Source organism: Coregonus lavaretus (genome assembly GCF_964263955.1).
Source record: "Coregonus lavaretus genome assembly, chromosome: 16".
NCBI classification, from domain to species: domain Eukaryota; kingdom Metazoa; phylum Chordata; class Actinopteri; order Salmoniformes; family Salmonidae; genus Coregonus; species Coregonus lavaretus.
The window spans coordinates 7,711,108-7,734,240 of record NC_140003.1 but is presented as its reverse complement, the minus strand read 5'-3'; the positions used below and the strand labels follow the sequence as shown (position 1 = coordinate 7,734,240).

General features: G+C 44.9%; 1 protein-coding gene across 1 annotated transcript in view; it reads right to left on the bottom strand.

Annotated features, from left to right (window-relative positions):
* The window catches only part of LOC311143338 (E3 ubiquitin-protein ligase HECW2-like), a gene marked incomplete at both ends in the record, with an annotated part of 54,760 nt that overhangs the window by 10,536 nt on the left and 21,091 nt on the right, over positions 1-23,133 (bottom strand). The window contains 9 exons of the mRNA XM_084179180.1: positions 19,909-20,038; positions 20,404-20,502; positions 20,703-20,855; positions 21,300-21,413; positions 21,554-21,674; positions 22,016-22,101; positions 22,274-22,357; positions 22,496-22,592; positions 22,681-22,783. Coding sequence (XP_084035306.1) covers positions 19,909-20,038; positions 20,404-20,502; positions 20,703-20,855; positions 21,300-21,413; positions 21,554-21,674; positions 22,016-22,101; positions 22,274-22,357; positions 22,496-22,592; positions 22,681-22,783 — 987 coding nt within the window. The remainder of the gene's footprint in view (positions 1-19,908; positions 20,039-20,403; positions 20,503-20,702; positions 20,856-21,299; positions 21,414-21,553; positions 21,675-22,015; positions 22,102-22,273; positions 22,358-22,495; positions 22,593-22,680; positions 22,784-23,133) is intronic.

Below are 23,133 nucleotides of genomic sequence, written 5' to 3'. Positions count from 1 at the left end.
CCCACGGGGTGAGATCTTGCGTGGAGCCCCAGATCGAGGGAGATTATCAGTGGTCTTGTATGTCTTCCATTTCCTAATAATTGCTCCCACAGTTGATTTCTTCAAACCAAGCTGCTTACCTATTGCATATTCAGTCTTCCCAGCCTGGTGCAGGTCTACAATTTTGTTTCTGGTGTCCTTTGACAGCTCTTTGGTCTTGGCCATAGTGGAGTTTGGAGTGTGACTGTTTGAGGTTGTGGACAGGTGTCTTTTATACTGATAACAAGTTCAAACAGGTGCCATTAATACAGGTAACGAGTGGAGGACAGAAGAGCCTCTTAAAGAAGAAGTTACAGGTCTGTGAGAGCCAGAAATCTTGCTTGTTTGTAGTTGACCAAATACTTATTTTCCACCATAATTTGCAAATAAATTCATTAAATATCCTACAATGTGATTTTCTGGATTTTTTTTTCTAAATTTGTCTGTCATAGTTGACGTGTACCTATGATGAAAATTACAGGCCTCTCTCATCTTTTTAAGTGGGAGAACTTGTACAATTGGTGGCTGACTAAATACTTTTTTCCCCCACTGTATATGGCCTACACTTAGAGAGACAGAGGGGTGCTGTTTCGCTCGCTCGGATGCTTTCTACTGTGAGATAAATTCCCAAGAGGCGGAATGTAAGGAAAATTATGAAATACAGAGATGAAAGATCAATTATTATAAGACTTTGATTTTATTTTTAAGTTACAATTTTTGGGGAAGCCTGGCTTCCCTTGTCGTCCATGAATACACGCCACTGGTTAATTGGTATTATACTGATGAATTTATATATCAGTATGAGCAAGTTTCTGATAAAGACAGAGGCAGGCTACTATTGTTGGTCTTAGTTATTCTCCTTTCCCTTAGTTAAACCACATAAGAAAGCAGCAGAAGGGTTCTGGAAACCTAAAAAAAACCTCTGTAATAAGAAAACAAGTTGTATAAAATGTTTCTCACAAATCCCTCTCCTGAATTCTGCAAATTACAAAAAGTAGAAGAACAAATTTACTCACCTACTTCGGATATCCCAAAAAATGTATTTTACTAACAAATTCCAAGAATCCTTAAATAATATAACGTCAACTGTTGAATAAGAAAAAGCTATCTACAACTATTCCATCTCAATTTATTGTTGGAAATAAGTCCAATAGTGATCCTGATGTTATTTCATGTGAATTTAATATATTTTTTGTGAATGTGGGTTCCTCTCTGTCAAAGAATATTGAGAAAACTGATGGGAATCCCTTGGATTACATTAAGGGACATTTCCCTTCTCTGCTTCAGTTTGATCGTCCTGCTGTAATGGATGAAATTGGTAACAAAGATAGCAGGTCATGATGAGATTGGTGCCTCTTTGGTGAAATAAGTTTCTTCGTCGATTAATGAGCCTCTAACGCAGATCTTCACCAAATCTATGCAAACAGGTATCATTCCTAAAAATTTGAATATTGCCAAAGTTATCCCCCTCTATAAATCTGGGGATCCAAGATCTTTTACAAATTATTGCCCAATATCGGTACTACCATGTTTTTCTAAAATCCTAGAAAAATTGGTGTATAAGAGAAAGTTGAAACATTTAAATCAACACTGTATTCTATATGATCACCAATATGGTTTGTGTAAAAACTACTCCACAGATACGGCTCTTTTGCGACTTGCGGATAAAATCTTTACAGCCCTTAACAACAATGAATACGCTCTTGTTATCTTTTTAGATTCATCCAAAGCATTTGACACAGTTGATCATAAAATATACTCTCTAAATTGAATTATTACGGTTTTCATGATTATACATATAATTGGTTATATAGTTATGTTTACGATAGAGAACAATTTGTTTATGCAAATAGCTGTGCATCTACAGGGCCAAGGTATCCTGTGATGCGCCACAGGGTTTGATAATTGGACCTTTGTTTTTCCTAATATATATCAATGACCTTGCTGCTGTGTCTTCTACCATACTTCCCATTCTCTTTGCTGATGATACCAATTTGATTTTATGACTGTCACGAACGTCTAGTAGCGAAGTAGACCAAGGCGCAGCGTGTGAAAGAAACATGACTTTATATTATATTAAAGTTTCTAACAAACAAACAAAACACGACTCGTGAAGTCCAAACGGTTACACTGACCGAACACGGAACAAAAACCCACAACCCCAAGGTGAAAACAGACAGTATAAATATGGCTCCCAATCAGAGATAACGAGCCGACAGCTGACACTCGTTACCTCTGATTGGGAGTCACTCATTCAAACAAAGAAATACAACCACATAGAACAACCCAACCAAACAGAACACCACGAAACGAACACACCCTGGCTCAACATACAAAGTCCCGGAGCCAGAGCGTGACAGTACCCCCCCCTAAAGGCGCGGACTGCGACCGCGCCTCAAAACCCCAAACAGGGGAGGGCTGGGTGGGCATTTCTCCTCGGAGGCGGCTCCGGCTCCGGGCTTGACCACCACCCTTCCACAATCCCCCCGTAGCGCCCCCGGTCCGGTCTGACCCCGCTGGCTGGATCTGGACCGGACATAGACGGAGCGGATTGCTCAAACTCCGTAGTGGAGTAGCTGACCTGATCAGGCAGCGGACTGACGACGCGCACCCCTGGCTTGGCGCGTGAGGCAGGCACGGACCGGACCTGGCTGACGATACGCACCCTTGGCTTGGTGCGTGGAGCCGGAACGGACCTCACCAGGCTGACGACTCGCATCCTTGGCTTGGTGCGAGTAGCAGGAATGGGCTGGATCAGGCTGACGACTCGCACCCTTGGCTTGGTGCGAGTAGCAGGAACGAGCTGGACCAGGCCGACGACGCACCCCGTAGGCTTGGTGCGTGGAGCAGGAACAGGCCGGGCAGGGCTGTCGACGCAAACCGTAGACTTGGTGCGTGGAGCAGGAACAGGCCGGGCAGGGCTGTCGACGCACACCGTAGACTTGGTGCGTGGAGCAGGAACAGGCCGGGCAGGGCTGTCGACGCACACCGTAGACTTGGTGCGTGGAGCAGGAACAGGCCGGGCAGGGCTGTCGACGCACACCGTAGACTTGGTGTGTGGAGCAGGAACAGGCCGGGCAGGGCTGTCGACGCACACCGTAGACTTGGTGCGAGGAGCAGGAACAGGCCGGGCAGGGCTGTCGACGCACACCGTAGACTTTGTGCGTGGAGCAGGAACAGGCCGGGCAGGGCTGTCGACGCACACCGTAGACTTGGTGCGAGGAGCAGGAACAGGCCGGGCAGGGCTGGCGACGCACACCGTAGGTTTGATGCGTGGAGCAGGAACAGGCCGGGCAGGGCTGTCGACGCACACCGTAGGCTTAGTGCGTGGAGCAGGGACAGGCCGGGCTGGGCTGACGACGCACACCGTAGGCTTAGTGCGTGGAGCAGGGACAGGCCGGGCTGGGCTGACGACACACACCGTAGGCTTGGTGCGTGGAGCAGGGACAGGCCGGGCAGGGCTGGCAACGCACACCGTAGGCTTGGTGCGTGGAGCAGGAACAGGCCGGGCTGGGCTGTCGACCCACACCGTAGGCTTGGTGCGTGGAGCAGGGACAGGCCGGGCAGGGCTGGCGACGCACACCGTAGGCTTGGTGCGTGGAGCAGGGACAGGCCGGACTGGGCTGACGACGCACACCGTAGGCTTAGTGCGTGGAGCAGGGACAGGCCGGACTGGGCTATGGAGACGGATAGGAGACCTGGAGTGAAGAGCTGCCACAACCCGTCCTGGCTGAATGCCTACCTTCACACACTCTGTGTGAGGCATCAGCACAGGACGTACAGGGCTGTGTACCCGTACTTGCATAACTGCACGTGATACTGGCGCAGGATATCCGGGACCGAGGAGAGGCACTGGAGGCCCCGAGCGCTGAGCCGGCACACTCCGTCCTGGCTGCATGCCCACCTTCGCACAACACGTGCGGGATGCTCGCACAGGACGTACCGGACTATGCCGGACCACTCGTGGCACAGTGCGCAGCTCCGCATACCGCGGAACCTGCCCAGTCTCATGCTGCCATGCCTGAGTACGGGGAGTTGGCTCTGCTCTCCATCCAGGCTCCGCCAACCTGCCTTCTGGCCCCCAAAACCCGGTGGCCTTCTCTCCTCTTCTCCTATTTCGCCCTGTGGCAGCCTCCTGCTGCCCAGTCGCCCATGCCGTGTGACCCCCCCTAAAAAATTATTGGGGGTGCCTCTCGTCCATCCGACGATGGCACTGCTGACGCCGCTGCTCCTCTCCTGCCTGGGTCTCCCCCTTCATTGCCCTCCGGTACCGGACGGCCTCCTCCTCGGTAATCTGCCCCCAACCGAGGAGGACATCCACCAGAGTCACCTCCTGCGTGTGTTCCTGGACACGCTGCTTGGTCGTTGTATGGTGGGTTTTTCTGTCACGAACGTCTAGTAGCGAAGTAGACCAAGGCGCAGCGTGTGAAAGAAACATGACTTTATTATATTAAAGTTTCTAACAAACAAACAAAACACGACTCGTGAAGTCCAAACGGTTACACTGACCGAACACGGAACAAAAACCCACAACCCCAAGGTGAAAACAGACAGTATAAATATGGCTCCCAATCAGAGACAACGAGCCAACAGCTGACACTCGTTACCTCTGATTGGGAGTCACTCATTCACACAAAGAAATACAACCACATAGAACAACCCAACCAAACAGAACACCACGAAACGAACACACCCTGGCTCAACATACAAAGTCCCGGAGCCAGAGCGTGACAATGACACAATAAATGTTGATTCACTAATTAATGAAGCCAACTCTGGTATGGCCAAATTTTCTGAATGGTTTCAGATAAACCAATTATTTTTACATGTAAAAAAAATCCAACTTTAAGACTACAAAATATTTTACAAATACATTTTAAAAATATTAATTAAGAGCCAAAGTGTCAGTTGGTGGGAATGAAATGGAACAAGTCACATCCACTAGATTCCTCTGAGTTCTAATTGATGAAAAGTTATCCTGGAAAGATCCTGTTACATTTCTCTGTAGCAAAGTGATGAAATCTGTTGGTATCATCAGAAAGATTAGTGGTTTGTTTCATCAGGCTTGCTTCCTAACTCTATACTATAGCTTAATTTACCCATATCTCATTAACTGTAATATTGTCTGGGCCAGTACATATGCCTCCTACCTACACAAATTACTCATCATACAAAATAAATGTGCAATACTAGCCACCTCCTCTAATTACCTGGCTCCATCTGCACCTTTGTTTAAGAAACTCAATATCTTGTCTATTTATGACATTAATGTATGCCAATTATGCACTTTCATCTACAAATACTCATACCTCCCAGACAGTTTACCTAAACCCTTCAGTGGATTCTTCCAGGTTAATTCTGAAATCCATCTATATAACACAAGACACAAGACACTATGGTAACCTTCACCCTCCCCACTGCAGCACCTCACAGTCAATTCTCTACAGAATTGATACAGAGGTACCATACTCTGGAATTCTTATCTTAACATTGCCAACACCTCATCATCCCTCAATAACTTCAAGCAAAGACTGGGGGTCAGCCTGATGAACCAAACTACCCAATATTCCCCTCCATGTAGCCTACCTCTCACACTCATACGCACATAATCAAACATGTTTTTTCTTGTATACTGAATATACCATGTACAATTCTAATGCTTTGTTTAACTGATTGCAAAAAAAATGTTTGGTACTTATATTTGTGGTGTGGTTTTCATATAAGCCCTTTTGGGCTTCCAACCTCACCTGCACACCGTTTCTTTTTATTTATTTTTCTATTCTGTTTTGTCTTTCACTTATTTTCTTTGGTGCGAATAAATAAAACCTCAAACCAACAATCTGTAACATCAAAGAAAAAGGGGAATAGATGCTGTAAAAAATAGGTCATACTTCCTGTATTAATAGTACAGTTTTTTGCTCATGTTTCGGTTCCCTTTGTTGCCAACCTGAAATGTGGTAGAATGTAATATAATTTATATGGTAGCTTAATCTTTGGCATTTTGTAATTTACATTATTTATAGTCAAGGGCTGTTGCGCTTGGTTTGGCCCGCTGAGGGATCCGTTCGCTCTAGTGGTTGCTTCACGCTCTCTCACTAACCTACCTAGTAAGTGAGTCAGTTGAATGAGAGCGCCAACAGAAGAGAGAAGTACCAGATAAACAACATATTTTAAACGTTATCTTCCCGGTGAGCGAGTTATAAAGCTATATATGAAAGATATGAAACACCAAGTTAAGCAGCAGAGTGTAATGATATAATAGCTGTTTCTTTTAATGATGTTTTGATAGTTTAATTAATTTATAAGTCCGTTAGTATAGAAGCTAACGTTGGCTAAAGTTAGCTCCAGTCAAGCTAGCCTGTCGTAGTCATGGTGACAGGACCAACGAACGTTCACACAGTGTAAAGAAAGGGAAACATTGTAACGTGCTGTTTTTAGGGATAGGTTGAGAATTACATGATGAAAATCAATCTTATTTTTTTACTTTTACCCCTTTTTCTCCCCAATTGGTAGTTACAGTCTTGTCCCATCGCTGCAACTCCCCTAAGGACTCGGGAGAGGCGAAGGTCGAGAGCCATGCGTCCTCCGAAACACGACCCTGCCAAGCTGCACTGCTTCTTGACACACTGCTTGCTTAACCCGGAAGCCAGCCGCACCAAACACCGTCCAGGTGCCATGCCCGCCACAAGGAGTCACTAGAGCGCGATGGGACAAGGAAATCCTGGCTGGTCAAACCCTCCCCTAACCCGGACGACGCTGGGCCAACTGTGCGCTGCCTCAATGGTCTCCCGTTCACGGCTGGCTGTGACACAGCCTGGGATCGAACCTGGGTCTGTAGTGACGCCTCAAGCACTGCGATGCAGTGCCTTGCGCCACTCGGGAGGCCCGGTGAAAATGTATCTATGAGATAAGATGATAACGAATAACTTTCTAAAATTGTTTTTTAGTATGTTGATAAGATAAATAACATAAATAATGATAGTAAAAAGCTTTGGAGCACCTTAAATGAAATTTTGGGAAAAAGGGCAAACTCCGCTCCATCATTCATTGAATCAGATGGCTCATTCATCACAAAATCCACTGAAATTGCTAACTACTTTAATAATTTTTTCATTGGCAAGATTAGCAAATTTAGGCATGACGTGCCAACAACAAACGCTGACACTACAGACTCAAGTATATCTGACCAAATTATGACAGACAATCATTGTAATTTTGAATTCCATTAAGTGAGTGTGGAAGAGGTGAAAAAAGTATTGTCTATCAACAATGACAAGCCACCGGGGTCTGACAATTTGGATGGAAAGTTACTGAGGATAATAAAGGACGTTATTGCCAGTCATATTTGCCATATCTTCAACTTAAGCCTACTAGAAAGTGTGTGCCCTCAGGCCTGGAGGGAAGCAAAAGTCATTCCCCTACCTAAGAATAGTAAATAGTCGACCAATCAGCCTGTTACCAACCCATAGTAAACTTTTGGAAAAAATTGTGTTTGACCAGATACAATGCTATTTTACAGTAAACAAATGGACAGACTTTCAGCACGCTTATAGGGAAGGACCTTCAACAAGCACTTACACAAATGGCTGATGATTGGCTGAGAGAAATTGATGATAAAAGATTGTGGGGGCTGTTTTGTTAGTCTGCTGCTGGAAAAACATATGTGTTACGGCTTTACACCCTGCTATATTGTGGATGAAGAGTTACCTGTCTAACAGAACACAGAGGGTGTTCTTTAATGGAAGCCTCTCCAAAATAATCCAGGTAGAATCAGGAATTCCCCAGGGCAGCTGTCTAGGCCCTTTACTATTTTCAGTCTTTACTAACAACATAATAATAATAATAATAATAATAATAATAATAATAATAATAATATGCCATTTAGCAGACGCTTTTATCCAAAGCGACTTACAGTCATGCGTGCATACATTTTTTTGTGTACGGGTGGTCCCGGGGATCGAACCCACTACCTTGGCGTTACAAGCACCGTGCTCTACCAGCTGAGCTACAGAGGACCACTGGCTTTGAGTAAAGCCAGTGTGTCTATGTATGCGGATGACTCAACACTATACACATCAGCTACTACAGCGACTGAAATGACTGCAACACTTAAAGAGCTACAGTTAGTTTTAGAATGGGTGGCAAGGAATAAATTAGTCCTAAATATTTCAAAAACTAAAAGCATTGTATTTGGGACAAATCATTCACTAAACCCTAAACCTCAACTAAATCTTGAAATAAATAATGTGGAAATTGAGCAAATTTAGGTGACTAAATTGCTTGGAGTATACCATATTGATACAACAGTAGCTAAGATGGGGAGAAGTCTGTCCATAATAAAGCGCTTTTCTGCATTCTTAACAGCACTATTAACAAGGCAGGTCCTACAGGCCCTAGTTTTGTCACACCTGGACTATTGTTCAGTTGTGTGGTCAGGTGCCACAAAGAGGGAACTAGGAAAATTGCAATTGGCTCAGAACAGGGCAGCATGGCTGGCCCTTAGATGTACACATAGAGCTAACATTAATAATATGCACGTCAATCCCACCTGGCTCAAGACAGATTGGAAGACAGATTGACTTCATCACTACTTGTATTTGTGAGAGGTATTGACATGTGGAATGCACAGAGCTGTCTGTTTGAACTACTGGCACACAGCTCAGACACCCATGCATACCCAACAAGACATGACACCAGAGGTCTCTTCACAGTTCCCAAGTCCAGAACAGACTATGGGAGGTGCACAGTACTACATACAGCCATGACTACATGGAACTCTATTCCACATCAAGTAACTCATGCAAGCAGTAAAATTAGATTTAAAAAACAGATAAAAATACACCTTATGGAACAGCGGGAACTGTGAAGCAACACAAACATGGACACATGCATACAAACACACGATAACATATGCACTATACACACACGTACACATGGATTTTGTGTTGTGGATATGTGGTAGTAGAGTAGGGGCCTGAAGGCATACACTTAATGTGTTGTGAAATCTGTTGTGAATGTATTGTAATGTTTAAAAAATTGTATAACTGACTTAATTTTGCTGCACCCCAGGAAGTGTAGCTGCTGCCAATGGGGATTCATAATTAATACAATTACATTTGTATTGTAAGATTGCTCCGATGTCCAAAATATTTCAAATCGACATTTTATGATATGAATTTGATATTTATTTGAAAATATCTACATTGGTCAGTCCAAAATTGCTTTTGAATTATTTCATGGATTTTTTTTTTTTCCTATTACCAATTCATTTACGGTTTCTATACCTTTAATTTTCCATTGGTTTTCTTTTTTAGGAGTGATATTGGTTCTTGTAGAATCTGTTGAATTTTCTTCCATATTGTTATAGTGTTCTTAACTATGAAGTTGTTAATGTTCTTAGCTTTATCCTTTGAAAATAGACACGCGAAAAGATTCTGGGGGTGAGCATCCGCATCTTCAATAATGATCCATTGTTCCTCTTACATTTACATTTTAGTCATTTAGCAGACGCTCTTATCCAGAGCGACTTACAGTTAGTGAGTGCATACATTTTTCATACTCTCTCTTCAGTGCATTTAAGTAAAAGCCTTGGGTGGCGAGTTGATACAATTCCAAGTCTGGGAAGTTAAAACCACCCTCAGACTTAGGGAGATGTAAAACTTTCCTTTTTATTCTATGAGTTTTATTTTCCCATATAAAGTCTGTTTCTTTTTTAAAGAATGTCTTCTGTGGGGTAATTGGTATTACCGGGAATAAATATAAAAACTTTGGGAGTGTCATGATCGTCTAATGAGGGAGACCAAGGCGCAGCGTTGCGAGTGAACATATTCTATTTATTTAAATGATCACACGAACCAAAACAAATAAACAACGAATGCGTGACGTCTATGGTACAACACGAACACACACGAACAAAATCCCACAACCCGAAAGAAAAACAGACAGATTAAATATGGCTCCCAATCAGAGACAACCAGCCGACAGCTGACACTCGTTGCCTCTGATTGGGAGTCACACCGGCAAACATAGAAAATAGACAACCTAGAACACCCACCAAAGAAACAGAAAACATAGAATGAACACACCCTGGCTCAACATAATGAGTCCCCGAGCCAGGGTGTGACAGTACCCCCCCCTAAAGGCGCGGACTGCGACCGCGCCTAAATAAGAGCAAAAACAGGGGAGGGCTGGGTGGGCATTCCTCCTCGGCGGCGGCTCCGGCTCCGGGCTTGACCCCGACTCCTTCTCGAACCCCCCAAAGTACCCCTGGTCCGGTCTGGCCCTGCTGGCCGGAGCTGGACTGAACACTGGTGGAGCGGATTGCTCTAGCTCCGACGTGAAGCCTCTGACCGGTGCCGGACCAGCCACCGGTGGAACAGGCACGGGCCGTGCCGGACTGACGACGCACACCACTGGCTTGGTGTGGGGAGCAGGAGCGGGCCGAGCCGGGCCGTCGAAGCGCACCCCCGACCTGGTGCGGGGAACAGGCACGGGCCGTGCCGGACTGACGACGCACACCACTGGCTTGGTGTGGGAAGCAGGAGCGGGCCGAGCCGGGCTGGCGACGCGCACCACAGGTTTGGTGCGGGGAGCAGGAACAGGCCGGGCCGGGCTGGCGACGCGCACCACAGGTTTGGTGCGGGGAGCAGGAACAGGCCGGGCCGGGCTGGCGACGCGCACCACAGACTTGGTGCGGAGAGCAGGAACGGGCCGGACCGGGCTGGCGACGCTTACCACAGGTTTGGTGCAGGGGGCAGGAACAGGCCGGGCCGGGCTGGCGACGCGCACCACAGACTCGATGCGGGAAGCAGGAACAGGCCGGGCCGGGCTGACGACACGCACCACAGGCTCGATGCGAGGAACAGGAACAGGCCGGACCGTACTGGGGACACACACCACTGGCCCTACGCAGGGATCAGGAACGGGCCGGACCGGACTGGTAACACACCCCAGTACCTCTCGCCGTGCCTCCACACTTTCCCTCTCCTCTGTGACCAGTGGCCCCCTTAACCTGGCGGCCTCCTCTTCACACCCGCTGGACCGCTCCATCGCGGCCTCCTGCTGCCCCGTCGTCCACGTCGTGAGCCCCCCCCTAAAAAATTTCTGGGGTTCTCTCCTCCCCGTGGACCAGGCCTCCCTAGCTCTCGCCAGACTCTCGATCCATTGCTTCATAGACCAGCCTCTCTCCTCTTCACTTAGCGTGGCCCAGCCGAAACTCCTACTCCCCTGATCCAAGGTCCTTCCTCTCTCCTCTTCACGCTGCTTGGTCTGGTTTAGGTGGGATTTTCTGTCACGATCGTCTAATGAGGGAGACCAAGGCGCAGCGTTGCGAGTGAACATATTCTATTTATTTAAATGATCACACGAACCAAAACAAATAAACAACGAATGCGTGACGTCTATGGTACAACACGAACACACACGAACAAAATCCCACAACCCGAAAGAAAAACAGACAGATTAAATATGGCTCCCAATCAGAGACAACCAGCCGACAGCTGACACTCGTTGCCTCTGATTGGGAGTCACACCGGCAAACATAGAAAATAGACAACCTAGAACACCCACCAAAGAAACGGAAAACATAGAATGAACACACCCTGGCTCAACATAATGAGTCCCCGAGCCAGGGTGTGACAGGGAGCCATGCTATTCTGAAGAGGTTTATTCTACCTGTAAGATTTATAGGAAAATTGTTCCATTTAAATAGATCTGCTTTCATATTGTTGAGTAATGCGATAAAAAGTTTAATATATCTACCTATAAATGTTTTATATATTTTTTTTCTTTAGGGGGTGGATCAGGTTTAATATTGCGAATAGATTGTGGCTTAATTTAATGTAATTGTCTGCATCATTTCCAATCCCCCATATATATTTTTTAAATAAATATATACACTGATCAAAAATATAAACGCAACATGTGAGAATGCCATTTTTTTTGTGTACTTCCCCCCACTTTTTTCCCCCCAATTTCGTGATATCCAATTAGTAGTTACAGTCTTGTCCCATCGCTGCAACTCCCGTACGGACTCGGGAGAGGTGAAGGTCGAGAGCCATGCATCCTCCGAAACACGACCCTGCCAAGCCGCACTGCTTCTTGACACACGTCTCGCTTAACCTGGAAGCCAGCCACACCAATGTGTCGGAGGAAATGCCGTACAACTGGTGACCGAAGTCAGCGTGCATGCGCCCGGCTCCCCACAAGGAGTCGCTAGAGCGCGATGAGACAAGTACAACGTGAGAATTTCAACGATTTTACTGAGTTAAGGTTCTTATTAGAAAAGTAGTGAAATAAAATAAAACCATTAGGCCCTAGTCTATGGATTTCACATGACTGGACAGGGGCGCAGCCATGGGTGGGCCTGGGAGGGCAAAAGCCCACCCACTTGGGAGCCAGGCTGACCCACTGGGGAGCCAGGCTCAGCCAATCAGAATGAGTTTTTCCCCACAAAAGGGCTTTATTACAGACATAAATACTCCTCAGTTTCATCAGCTGTCCGGGTGGCAGGTCTCAGACGATCCCACATGTGAAGAAGCCGGATGTGGAGGTCCTGGGCTGGCGTGGTTACACATGGTCTGCGGTTGTGAGGCCGGTTGGACATACTGCCAAATTCACTGAAAAGACGTTGGAGGCGGCTTATGGTAGAGAAATTAACATTAACTTCTCTGGCAACAGCTCTGGTGGACATTCCTGTAGTCAGCATGCCAATTGCACAATCCCTCAAAACTTGAGACATCTGTGGCATTGTGTTTTGTGACAAAACTGCACCTTTTAGAGTGGCCTTTTATTGTCCCCAGCACAAGGTGCACCTGTGTAATGATCAAGCTGTTTAATCAACTTCTTGATATGCCACACCTGTCAGGTGGATGGACTATCTTGGCAAAGGACAAATGCTCACTAACAGGTATGTAAACAAATTTGTGCACCATAATTTGAGAGAAATACGTATTTTGTGCATATGGAACATTTCTGGTCATGAAACATGGGATCAACACTTAACATTTTACATGTATTTTTGTTCAGTTTTTGTATATATTTCCCCCCCCCCCTTATTGGAGTAAACTAATGGACTACAACACTTAGGATTCTACTTCCAGCTTATACATATTATATCCATTTTACGGACACAGTATATTTTACATTAGTTATCTTTTGTTTGTTTTTAGTCCAGTAAGTCAGCTCCCTCAACCCCTCCCATCTACAGTGCTTTCGGAAAGTATTCAGACCCCTTGACTTTTTCCACATTTTATTACGTTACAGCCTTATCCTAAAATGGATTAAATAAATGTTTTTCCTCATCAATCTACACACAATACCCCATAATGACAAAGTGAAAACAGGTTTGTAGAAATGTTTTCAAATGTATACAAAATTAAAAACAGAAATACCTTATTTACATAAGTATTCAGACCCTTTGCTATGAGACTAAAAATTGAGCTCAGGTGCATCCTGTTTCCATCCATCATCCTTGTGATGTTTCTACAACTTGATTGGAGTCCACCTGTGGTAAATTCAATTGATTGGACATGATTTGGAAAGGCACACACCTGTCTATATGGGGAAGGGTACCAAATAATGTCTGCAGCATTGAAGGTCCCCAGGAACACAGTGGCCTCCATCATTCTTAAATGGATGAAATTTGGAACCACCAAGACTCTTCCTAGAGCTGGCCACCCGGCCAAACTGAGCAATCGGGGGAGAAGGGGCTTGGTCAGGGAGGTGACCAACAACCCGATGGTCACTCTGACAGAGCTCTAGAGTTCCTCTGTGGAGATGGGAGAACCTTCCAGATGGACAACAATATCTGCAGCACTCCACCAATCAGGCCTTTATGGTAGAGTGGCCAGACGGAAGGCACCTAAAGGACTCTCAGACCATGAGAAACAAGATTGAGCTCTTTGGCCTGAATGTCAAGCGTCACGTCTGGAAGAAACCTGGCACCATCCCTACGCTGAAGCATGGTGGTGGCAGCATCATGCTGTGGGGATGTTTTTCAGCGGCAGGGACTGGAAGACTAGTCAGGATTGAGGGAAAGATGAACGGAGCAAAGTACAGAGAGATAATTTATGAAAACCTGCTCCAGAGCGCTCAGGAGCTCAGGCTGGGGCGAAGGTTCACCTTCCAATAGGACAATGACCCTAAGCAAACAGTCAAGACAATGCAGGAGTAGCTTCGGGACAAGTCTCTGAATGTCTGAATGTCCTTGAGTGGCCCAGCCAGAGCCCGGACTTGAACCCGATCTAACATCTCTGGAGAGACCTGAAAATAGCTGTGCAGCGACGCGCCCTATCCAACCAGACAGACAGAGCTTGAGAGGATCTGCAGAGAAGAATGAAATGACGTAAATGTGCCCTTGAGCAAGGCACTTAACCCTAATTGCTCCTGTAAGTCGCTCTGGATAAGAGCGTCTGCTAAATGACTAAAATGTAAATGTAAAATGTACAGGTGTGCCAAGCTTGTAGCGTCATACCCAAGAAGACGAGGCTGTAATCGCTGCCAAAGGTGCTTCAACAAAGGACTGAGTAAAGGGTCTGAATATTTATGTAAATGTAATATTGAAGTTGTTGCTTTTTTATACATTTGCAAATTATGGGGTATTGTGTGTAGATTGATGAGGAAAAAACAACAATTTAATCAATTTTAGAATATCCATTTTAGAATAAGGCTGTAATGTAACAAAATGTGGAAAAAGTGAAGGGGTCTGAATACTTTCGGAATGCACTGTATTTAACATTGTATTGGTTGCAAGAATTTTGTATAATAATTTAAATTGAAAAACAAAGTTTAGAATAAGGCATCGTTTTGTGCATCAGTCTTCCCAGCTATTTTGCAATCTATATGGCACAGCTGTCAATTTTTTGGTCCTTAAATGAAACTGGTATACTTTTTTATTTATCACAATTTTTTTCACCAATTTTTTTTACATGGCTGGTACAATAATACTGTGAATGGCTCATTCATTTATTTTTACAAAAATAAACTTTTTTATCAATTAGTATATTTGAGTTTAACCATAATATTTGTTCTGTCTTTTCTGGTGGATTAAACTGAAATTGCAACCAACCTTCTATGGCTTAAAAAAAATATATATATATAAAAAAAAAAAATTGAGATATTTTAAAATAACCTAAAGTGAGGTTGTAATCTGAATAAATGGAAAAAGGCCGTTCTAGAACACGGGGTGAGCCATTCTTACTAATCTGCAAGAGAACCAGTTAGGATTTAAGTACAGTTTTGTATGACTGAAGCCTTTAGTGAGAGGTCTAATGCTTTAATATTTTATTTCTGCCCTCTGAAATCATATTCATTATATAACATTTTGTCTGGCTTGCCATTCCAAATAAAATCTAATATTTTTTGCTCATATAATACTTTTTTTTTTTTTTTTTTGTCGAACTGGGATATGACAAAAGAGTTAATCAGGGTGATTTTTCCACAAATAGACAGGTATTTTCCTTTCAATGGTAGCAAGATCTTATCTATTTTTGCTAACTTTTGATTAAAATGTATTGTATTGAGATCATTTCTTTCTTTCGGGATATGAATACAGAGTATGTCTACTTCACCGTCAGACTGTTTTATTGGTAAACTACATGGGAATGTAAAAGTTGTATTTTTTGGTGAGCCAATACGTAATATAGTACATTTATAAAAATGTTGTTGTAATCCAGAGAGGTTAGAAAAATTATCTAGATCCTCTATGAGGCTGTGGAGGGATCCAAATTGTGGATTTAAAAGAAAACATGAATCATCAGCATACAATGACACCTTTGTTTTTAAGCCCTGGATTTCTAGCTTCTTGATATTATTGTTGGATCTGATTTTAATAGCTAATATTTCGATGGCCATAATAAATAAATATGCCGATAGAGGAAAACCTTTTTTTACTCCTCTTGACAGTTTAATACTTTCTGGGAAGTAGCCATTATTTACTATTGTACACCTAGGGTTACTACACATAACTTTAACCTATTGTATAAGAGATTCTCCAAAATTGAAATATTCCAGGCATTTATACAGTGGGGAAAAAAAGTATTTAGTCAGCCACCAATTGTGCAAGTTCTCCCACTTAAAAAGAGGCGAGAGGCCTGTAATTTTCATCATATGTACACGTCAACTATGACAGACTAATTGAGGAAAAAAATTCCAGAAAATCACATTGTAGGATTTTTTATGAATTTATTTGCAAATTATGGTGGAAAATAAGTATTTGGTCACCTACAAACAAGCAAGATTTCTGGCTCTCACAGACCTGTAACTTCTTCTTTAAGAGGCTCCTCTGTCCTCCACTCGTTACCTGTATTAATGGCACCTGTTTGAACTTGTTATCAGTATAAAAGACACCTGTCCACAACCTCAAACAGTCACACTCCAAACTCCACTATGGCCAAGACCAAAGAGCTGTCAAAGGACACCAGAAACAAAATTGTAGACCTGCACCAGGCTGGGAAGACTGAATCTGCAATAGGTAAGCAGCTTGGTTTGAAGAAATCAACTGTGGGAGCAATTATTAGGAAATGGAAGACATACAAGACCACTGATAATCTCCCTCGATCTGGGGCTCCACGAAAGATCTCACCCCGTGGGGTCAAAATGATCACAAGAACAGTGAGCAAAAATCCCAGAACCACACGGGGGGACCTAGTGAATGACCTGCAGAGAGCTGGGACCAAAGTAACAAATCCTACCATCAGTAACACACTACGCCGCCAGGGACTCAAATCCTGCAGTGCTAGACGTGTCCCCCTGCTTAAGCCAGTGCATGTCCAGGCCCGTCTGAAGTTTGCTAGAGTGCATTTGGATGATCCAGAAGAGGATTGGGAGAATGTCATATGGTCAGATGAAACCAAAATATAACTTTTTGGTAAAAACTCAACTCGTCGTGTTTGGAGGACAAAGAATGCTGAGTTGCATCCAAAGAACACCATACCTACTGTGAAGCATGGGGGTGGAAACATCATGCTTTGGGGCTGTTTTTCTGCAAAGGGACCAGGACGACTGATCCGTGTAAAGGAAAGAATGAATGGGGCCATGTATCGTGAGATTTTGAGTGAAAACCTCCTTCCATCAGCAAGGGCATTGAAGATGAAACGTGGCTGGGTCTTTCAGCATGACAATGATCCCAAACACACCGCCCGGGCAACGAAGGAGTGGCTTCGTAAGAAGCATTTCAAGGTCCTGGAGTGGCCTAGCCAGTCTCCAGATCTCAACCCCATAGAAAATCTTTGGAGGGAGTTGAAAGTCCGTGTTGCCCAGCGACAGCCCCAAAACATCACTGCTCTAGAGAAGATCTGCATGGAGGAATGGGCCAAAATACCAGCAAAAGTGTGTGAAAACCTTGTGAAGACTTACAGAAAACGTTTGACCTGTGTCATTGCCAACAAAGGGTATATAACAAAGTATTGAGAAACTTTTGTCATTGACCAAATACTTATTTTCCACCATAATTTGCAAATAAATTCATTAAAAATCCTACAATGTGATTTTCTGGATTTTTTTTTCTCATTTTGTCTGTCATAGTTGACGTGTACCTATGATGAAAATTACATGCCTCTCTCATCTTTTTAAGTGGGAGAACTTGCACAATTGGTGGCTGACTAAATACTTTTTTTCCCCACTGTATATAAATTCCAGTCATTCTTTATCAAAAGCATTTTCAAAGTCTGCTATGAATACCAGGCCTGGTTTCCCAGATTATTCATAATGTTCTATAGTTTCCAGTACTTGTGTTAGGTTATTTACATGGATGATACATTGGAGATAATATATCTGATTAGGATGAATAATATCCGACAATATCATTTTAATTTTATGCGCTATGCATTTTGCTAGAATTGTTGCGTCACTACACTGAAGTGTAAGGGGCCTTCATGATCAAATTGCTGCAAATAAACCACTACTAAAGGACACCAATAATAAGAAGAGACTTGCTTGGGCCAAGAAACACGAGCAAGTCTTCCATATGACAGAGCCAAGTCACTTGGCTCTGTCATATCCTCACATGGCCTTTCCTATCATTGCTACGCTGACGATACACAACTAATCTTCTCCTTTCCCCCTTCTGATAACCAGGTGGCGAATCGCATCTCTGCATGTCTGGCAGACATATCAGTATGGATGACGGATCACCACCTCAAGCTGAACCCTGGCAAGAAGGAGCTGCTCTTCCTCCCGGGGAAGGACTGCCCGTTCCATGATCTCGCCATCACGGTTGACAACTCCGCTGTGTCCTCCTCCCAGAGTGCGAAGAGCCTAGGCGTGACCCTGGACAACACCCTGTCGTTCTCCGCCAACATCAAGGCGGTGACCCGCTCCTGCAGGTTCATGCTCTACAACATTCGGAGAGTACGACCCTGCCTTACACAGGAAGCGGCACAGGTCCTAATCCAGGCACTTGTCATCTCCCGTCTGGACTACTGCAACTCGCTGTTGGCTGGCCTCCCTGCCTGTGCCATTAAACCCCTACAACTCATCCAGAATGCCGCAGCCCGTCTGGTGTTCAACCTTCCCAAGTTCTCTCACGTCACCCCCCTCCTCCGCACACTCCACTGGCTTCCAGTTGAAGCTCGCATCCGCTACAAGACCATGGTGCTTGCCTATGGAGCAGTGAGGGGAACGGCACCTCTGTACCTTCAGGCTCTGATCAGTCCCTACACCCAAACGAGGGCATTGCGTTCATCCACCTCTGGCCTGCTGGCTCCCCTTCCTCTGCGGAAGCATAGCTCCCGCTCAGCCCAGGCAAAACTGTTCGCTGCTCTGGCACCCCAATGGTGGAACAAGCTCCCTCACGACGCCAGGACAGCGGAGTCACTCACCACCTTCCGGAGACATTTGAAACCCCACCTCTTTAAGGAATACCTGGGATAGGATAAAGTGTTCCTTCTAACCCCCCCAAATTGTAAAGTGGTTATCCCACTGGCTATAGGGTGAACGCACCAATTTGCGAGTCGCTCTGGCTAAGAGCGTCTGCTAAATGACGTTAATGTGCCCTTGAGCAAGGCACTTAACCCTAATTGCTCCTGTAAGTCGCTCTGGATAAGAGCGTCTGCTAAATGACTAAAATGTAAAATGTAAAATGTAAATGTGTCCTTTGTTCAGGAGTCCAAATTTGAGATTTTTGGTTCCAATCGCCGTGTCTTTATGAGACGCGGTGTGGGTGAACGGATGATCTCCGCATGTGTATTTCCACCGTAAAGCATGGAGGAGGAGGTGTTATGGTGTGGGGGTGGTTTGCTGGTGACACTGTCTGTGATTTATTTAGAATTCAAGGCACACTTAACCAGCATGGCTACCACAGCATTCTGCAGCAATACGCCATCCCATCTGGTTTGCACATAGTGGGACTAGCATTTGTTTTTCAACAGGAAAATGACCAAAAACACACCTCCAGGCTGTGTAAGCGCTATTTGACCAAGAAGAAGAGTGATGGAGTGCTGCATCAGATGACCTGGCCTCCGCAATCACCCGACCTCAACCCAATTGAGATGGTTTGGGATGAGTTGGACTGCAGAGTGAAGGAAAAGCAGCCAACAAGTGCTCAGCATATGTGGGAACTCCTCAAGACATATTTCCAACAACCAACGAGCAACTCCTGCGGAAATCAAGCTGCACGTTGAGATTGCCGAAAGGCCAGTCTCGTTGGCAAATGACAGGAGTGGCAAGGAGTGGAATGTTAGCTAAAAAAACTGATACCCAGGCTAGGTGAATCCTACCTTCCCATTGACATCAATGCATGACTAAGTAAAAATTTGACTTAAGTGGAAGTTAGGATTCAGCCACAAGGACAGCACATTGCAATAGTATATAGTCTAAAAACCATTGAAGATACATATAATATATTCATTATTCAAAACACAATCATGCATACATGCACGCACACACACATACCTGTCCGAAGACCTCCTCGTTGACGGTGAAGGTGAGGTCCAGCATGTCCTCGATGTCGTTGTCCTTCATCCACTGTAAACTCTGGTGAAACTCCTCATCCAGGAACTCCAGGTCACTCAGGTCACACGGGCTGCAGGGGACAAAGGTCAACAAGAGGACAACAAGGGTAAATAGAGGTCAAAGATAGAACTCATAACTCTACAATGACTAAGTCTTACGTTGGCATTTTAGTCATTTAGAATGTTCTTCTCCAGAGTGTATATCAACCACTTAATGAAAGCATGGTAACTGAATAACTAAAGTCAAATCCATTTCAACAATTCCTGTCAGTTCAGCTTCCACCAGTTCAGTAGTTTTATATAAAATATTTACGTTAAAGCATAACTGGCTATTTGCCATGGTGGTTGTGTTCCCAAACCTATTAACAATGCAGTGTTCGTGACAATAGGAGCCCTAGCCAGCTGCTGGCTGAGAGGGCCTGATTGAGACACTCACATGCGCAGCAGGCCCTTGTAGAAGGGGCGGGTAAAGAAGGCATCCAGCAGATACTGGTGGATCAGAGCCAGGCCTAGGATACGCCCACTGAAACGAAACCTTGAACACAGAGCAACATCACTGCTAGGTGTACAGTACAGTATGTTTATGATGACAAGTCAGATTTTCTGGGTCTTTGTTCTTTGTTTGATCTACAGCATGTCTGTCTGTCCTCCTAAATTCGTCCATCCGTCCTTCCATCCATCCACCCACCCACAACCCATCCATCCTAATCATGGTAATGTAAACTTGTCACTCACCACTCGTGATGGTTGTCCACGAAGGCAGACATGGGGCTTATCTGCACAGTGTAGGTGTCGTTGGCTGAGTACTCAAACAGGCCATAGTAAGGGTTAAACAACTCCCTCGACACCAGGAAGAAGAACTCCCTTGAGGGGCCGCTGTAGTCCAGTCTATAACACACACACACATTTTTGTAAACCATGTATTAAGATTATGGAAAATATACACATAACGTACACAGCGGTATGCTAGCACTTAGAGCGTTGGGCCAGTAACCGAAAGGTTGCTGGTTCGAATCCCAGAGCCGACAAGGTGATCTGTCAATCGGCCCTTGAGCAAGGCACTCAACCCTAATTGCTCCAGGGTCACCGTCAATAATGGCTGATCCCTGGCCGTGACCCCACTCTCCGAAGGTGTCTCAGGGGGAGCTGGGAAATGCAAAAAACATATTTCCATTTCACACCAACACACTTGTAAAACACTTGTGTGTGTGGAACAGGACAAATATAAGCACCCACGTATCTGACCTTGACATAACAGCCGATACATATGAGCAAACTTTAAGGAAATGTGTAGCATATATGAAAGACCTAAACCCCAACGGCAACACTCACCCTTCCTCGCCCACAAAGCTGACATAGAGCTTACTCCTCTGCAGGTCTTTGCGGGAGTAGCACATGATCTGATTGAAGGCATCCTCCAATAGGTGATCTCTACGAATGATCAATCTGGAAGAAGGAGAAACACAGACAGTCACGAATGCGCACACCACACACACAGGTTAGGATTAAACAATACAGGGTATGGCTGATATTTAGCTGTTCTCTCAACCTTTTGAATGACGTCATCAAACAGCAACAGTACTCACTTGACTTTCCCAGGTCCCTGGCCGTAGCCTTTCGTCTCCAGCTTGCGATAGAAGTTTCTCAGTTTGGCCTCAAAGTCACGTTTGTAAGGGGCAGGGGCGCGTGCATTAGCTCGCTGAGTACCTGAGAGAGGGGCGGAAGAAGGAGGAAGAGCAGAAAGGAGGAAGAGGGGGATGAAAAATATACAACAAATACATACGTTTATGATAAGTAACGTGTATCTCATTATTACAACTTTCATTAGAATATAATTAGTTCAGATAAAACACTAAACTTTACTGATTGAGTGCGCTAAGCAACTTTTACCACTCAAGGCTTTATCTCATTATCTTGCCCTGCTTTGGATGGATAGTTTGGATTAGAAGCAAGGCTATGGGAAGAAGAAGAAGGGCGTGAGGAGAAGATGAGAGGAAAGTGTGTGTGTGCACGCGTGCGGCTTTGCGCGTGTGTGTGTGTGCTCTCACCGGGGGAGCTCTGAGGGGAGGAGCAGTAGCTGGGGTGCAGTAAGGCATGAGGTGGCACATAAGACATCACCTCCTCTTCAAACAGGCTGAGGGAGAGAGGGGTGCTTAATAATACACACTCACAAACACAATACTCACAAACATACATACATACATAAACACACACAGTCACACACACTGACACACACACACTCAATACCATCTCGCACACACAAACACACACTAATCACAAACAGACATTAACCCCTAAAGACACACCTGAGCAAAATGACTAGGTCAGCATCGCTAGAGAGACGAGCAAGCCCAGAAACACCCTCACTGCGAATGAACTGTAACCTTTCCCTGCAGACACACACACACACACACACAGGTTAACATTCGTGATACTGCTGTTTGGCACAAACATAATACACTTAGAGGGTTAGGATTAAAGGTTAAATATCTGGTTAAAGGGTTCCCATGGTGATTGGGGTGACCTACTTGAGTGAGTGGTTCCTGACAAGCTCTGGCTGCCTCTCCTGTAGGATCTCAATGATGTTGGGTTGCCGTAGAAATGCCACAATCTTGTCATTGTAGGCTGGGGAGAAACCTGTGTCAATATCAACATTCCTGGGTCTGTAACTGCATGTGTGTGTGTGTGTGTGTGTATAAGCCAGTGTACTCACCCACAGGCACCAGGTCCAGGTACTGATTGCGAGTGGACCCACTGAAGGTGCTGGAGGGACGGGGCATGACAGGTGGGCTGGAGTGTCTTGTGTCATCTACCACCTGCAACAGAAGGGGACACTCATTTTAGTCCATTCCATTAACCTGCATTATTATTTGTTTTGCTATAAGCATTATGATTGATATTGGTCTTGTTAAAGCAGCTTATGTAACGTCTTAGTGCTGATCTCTGGCCTGTATTCCAGTGTGTCAGTGGGTATAATAGACTAGATTTAGTGCTGATCTCAGGCCAGTGTGTCAGTGGTGCAGTGGGTGCAGTAGACTGTATTTAGAGCTGACCTCGGGCCTGTACTAGTGGTGCAGTAGTACAGTAGTTTCCTGCGTTCACATAAGCGACTGAATCCGGCAAGATTAATCTACATGTTTTCACTGAGACTATGACGGCAAATTCC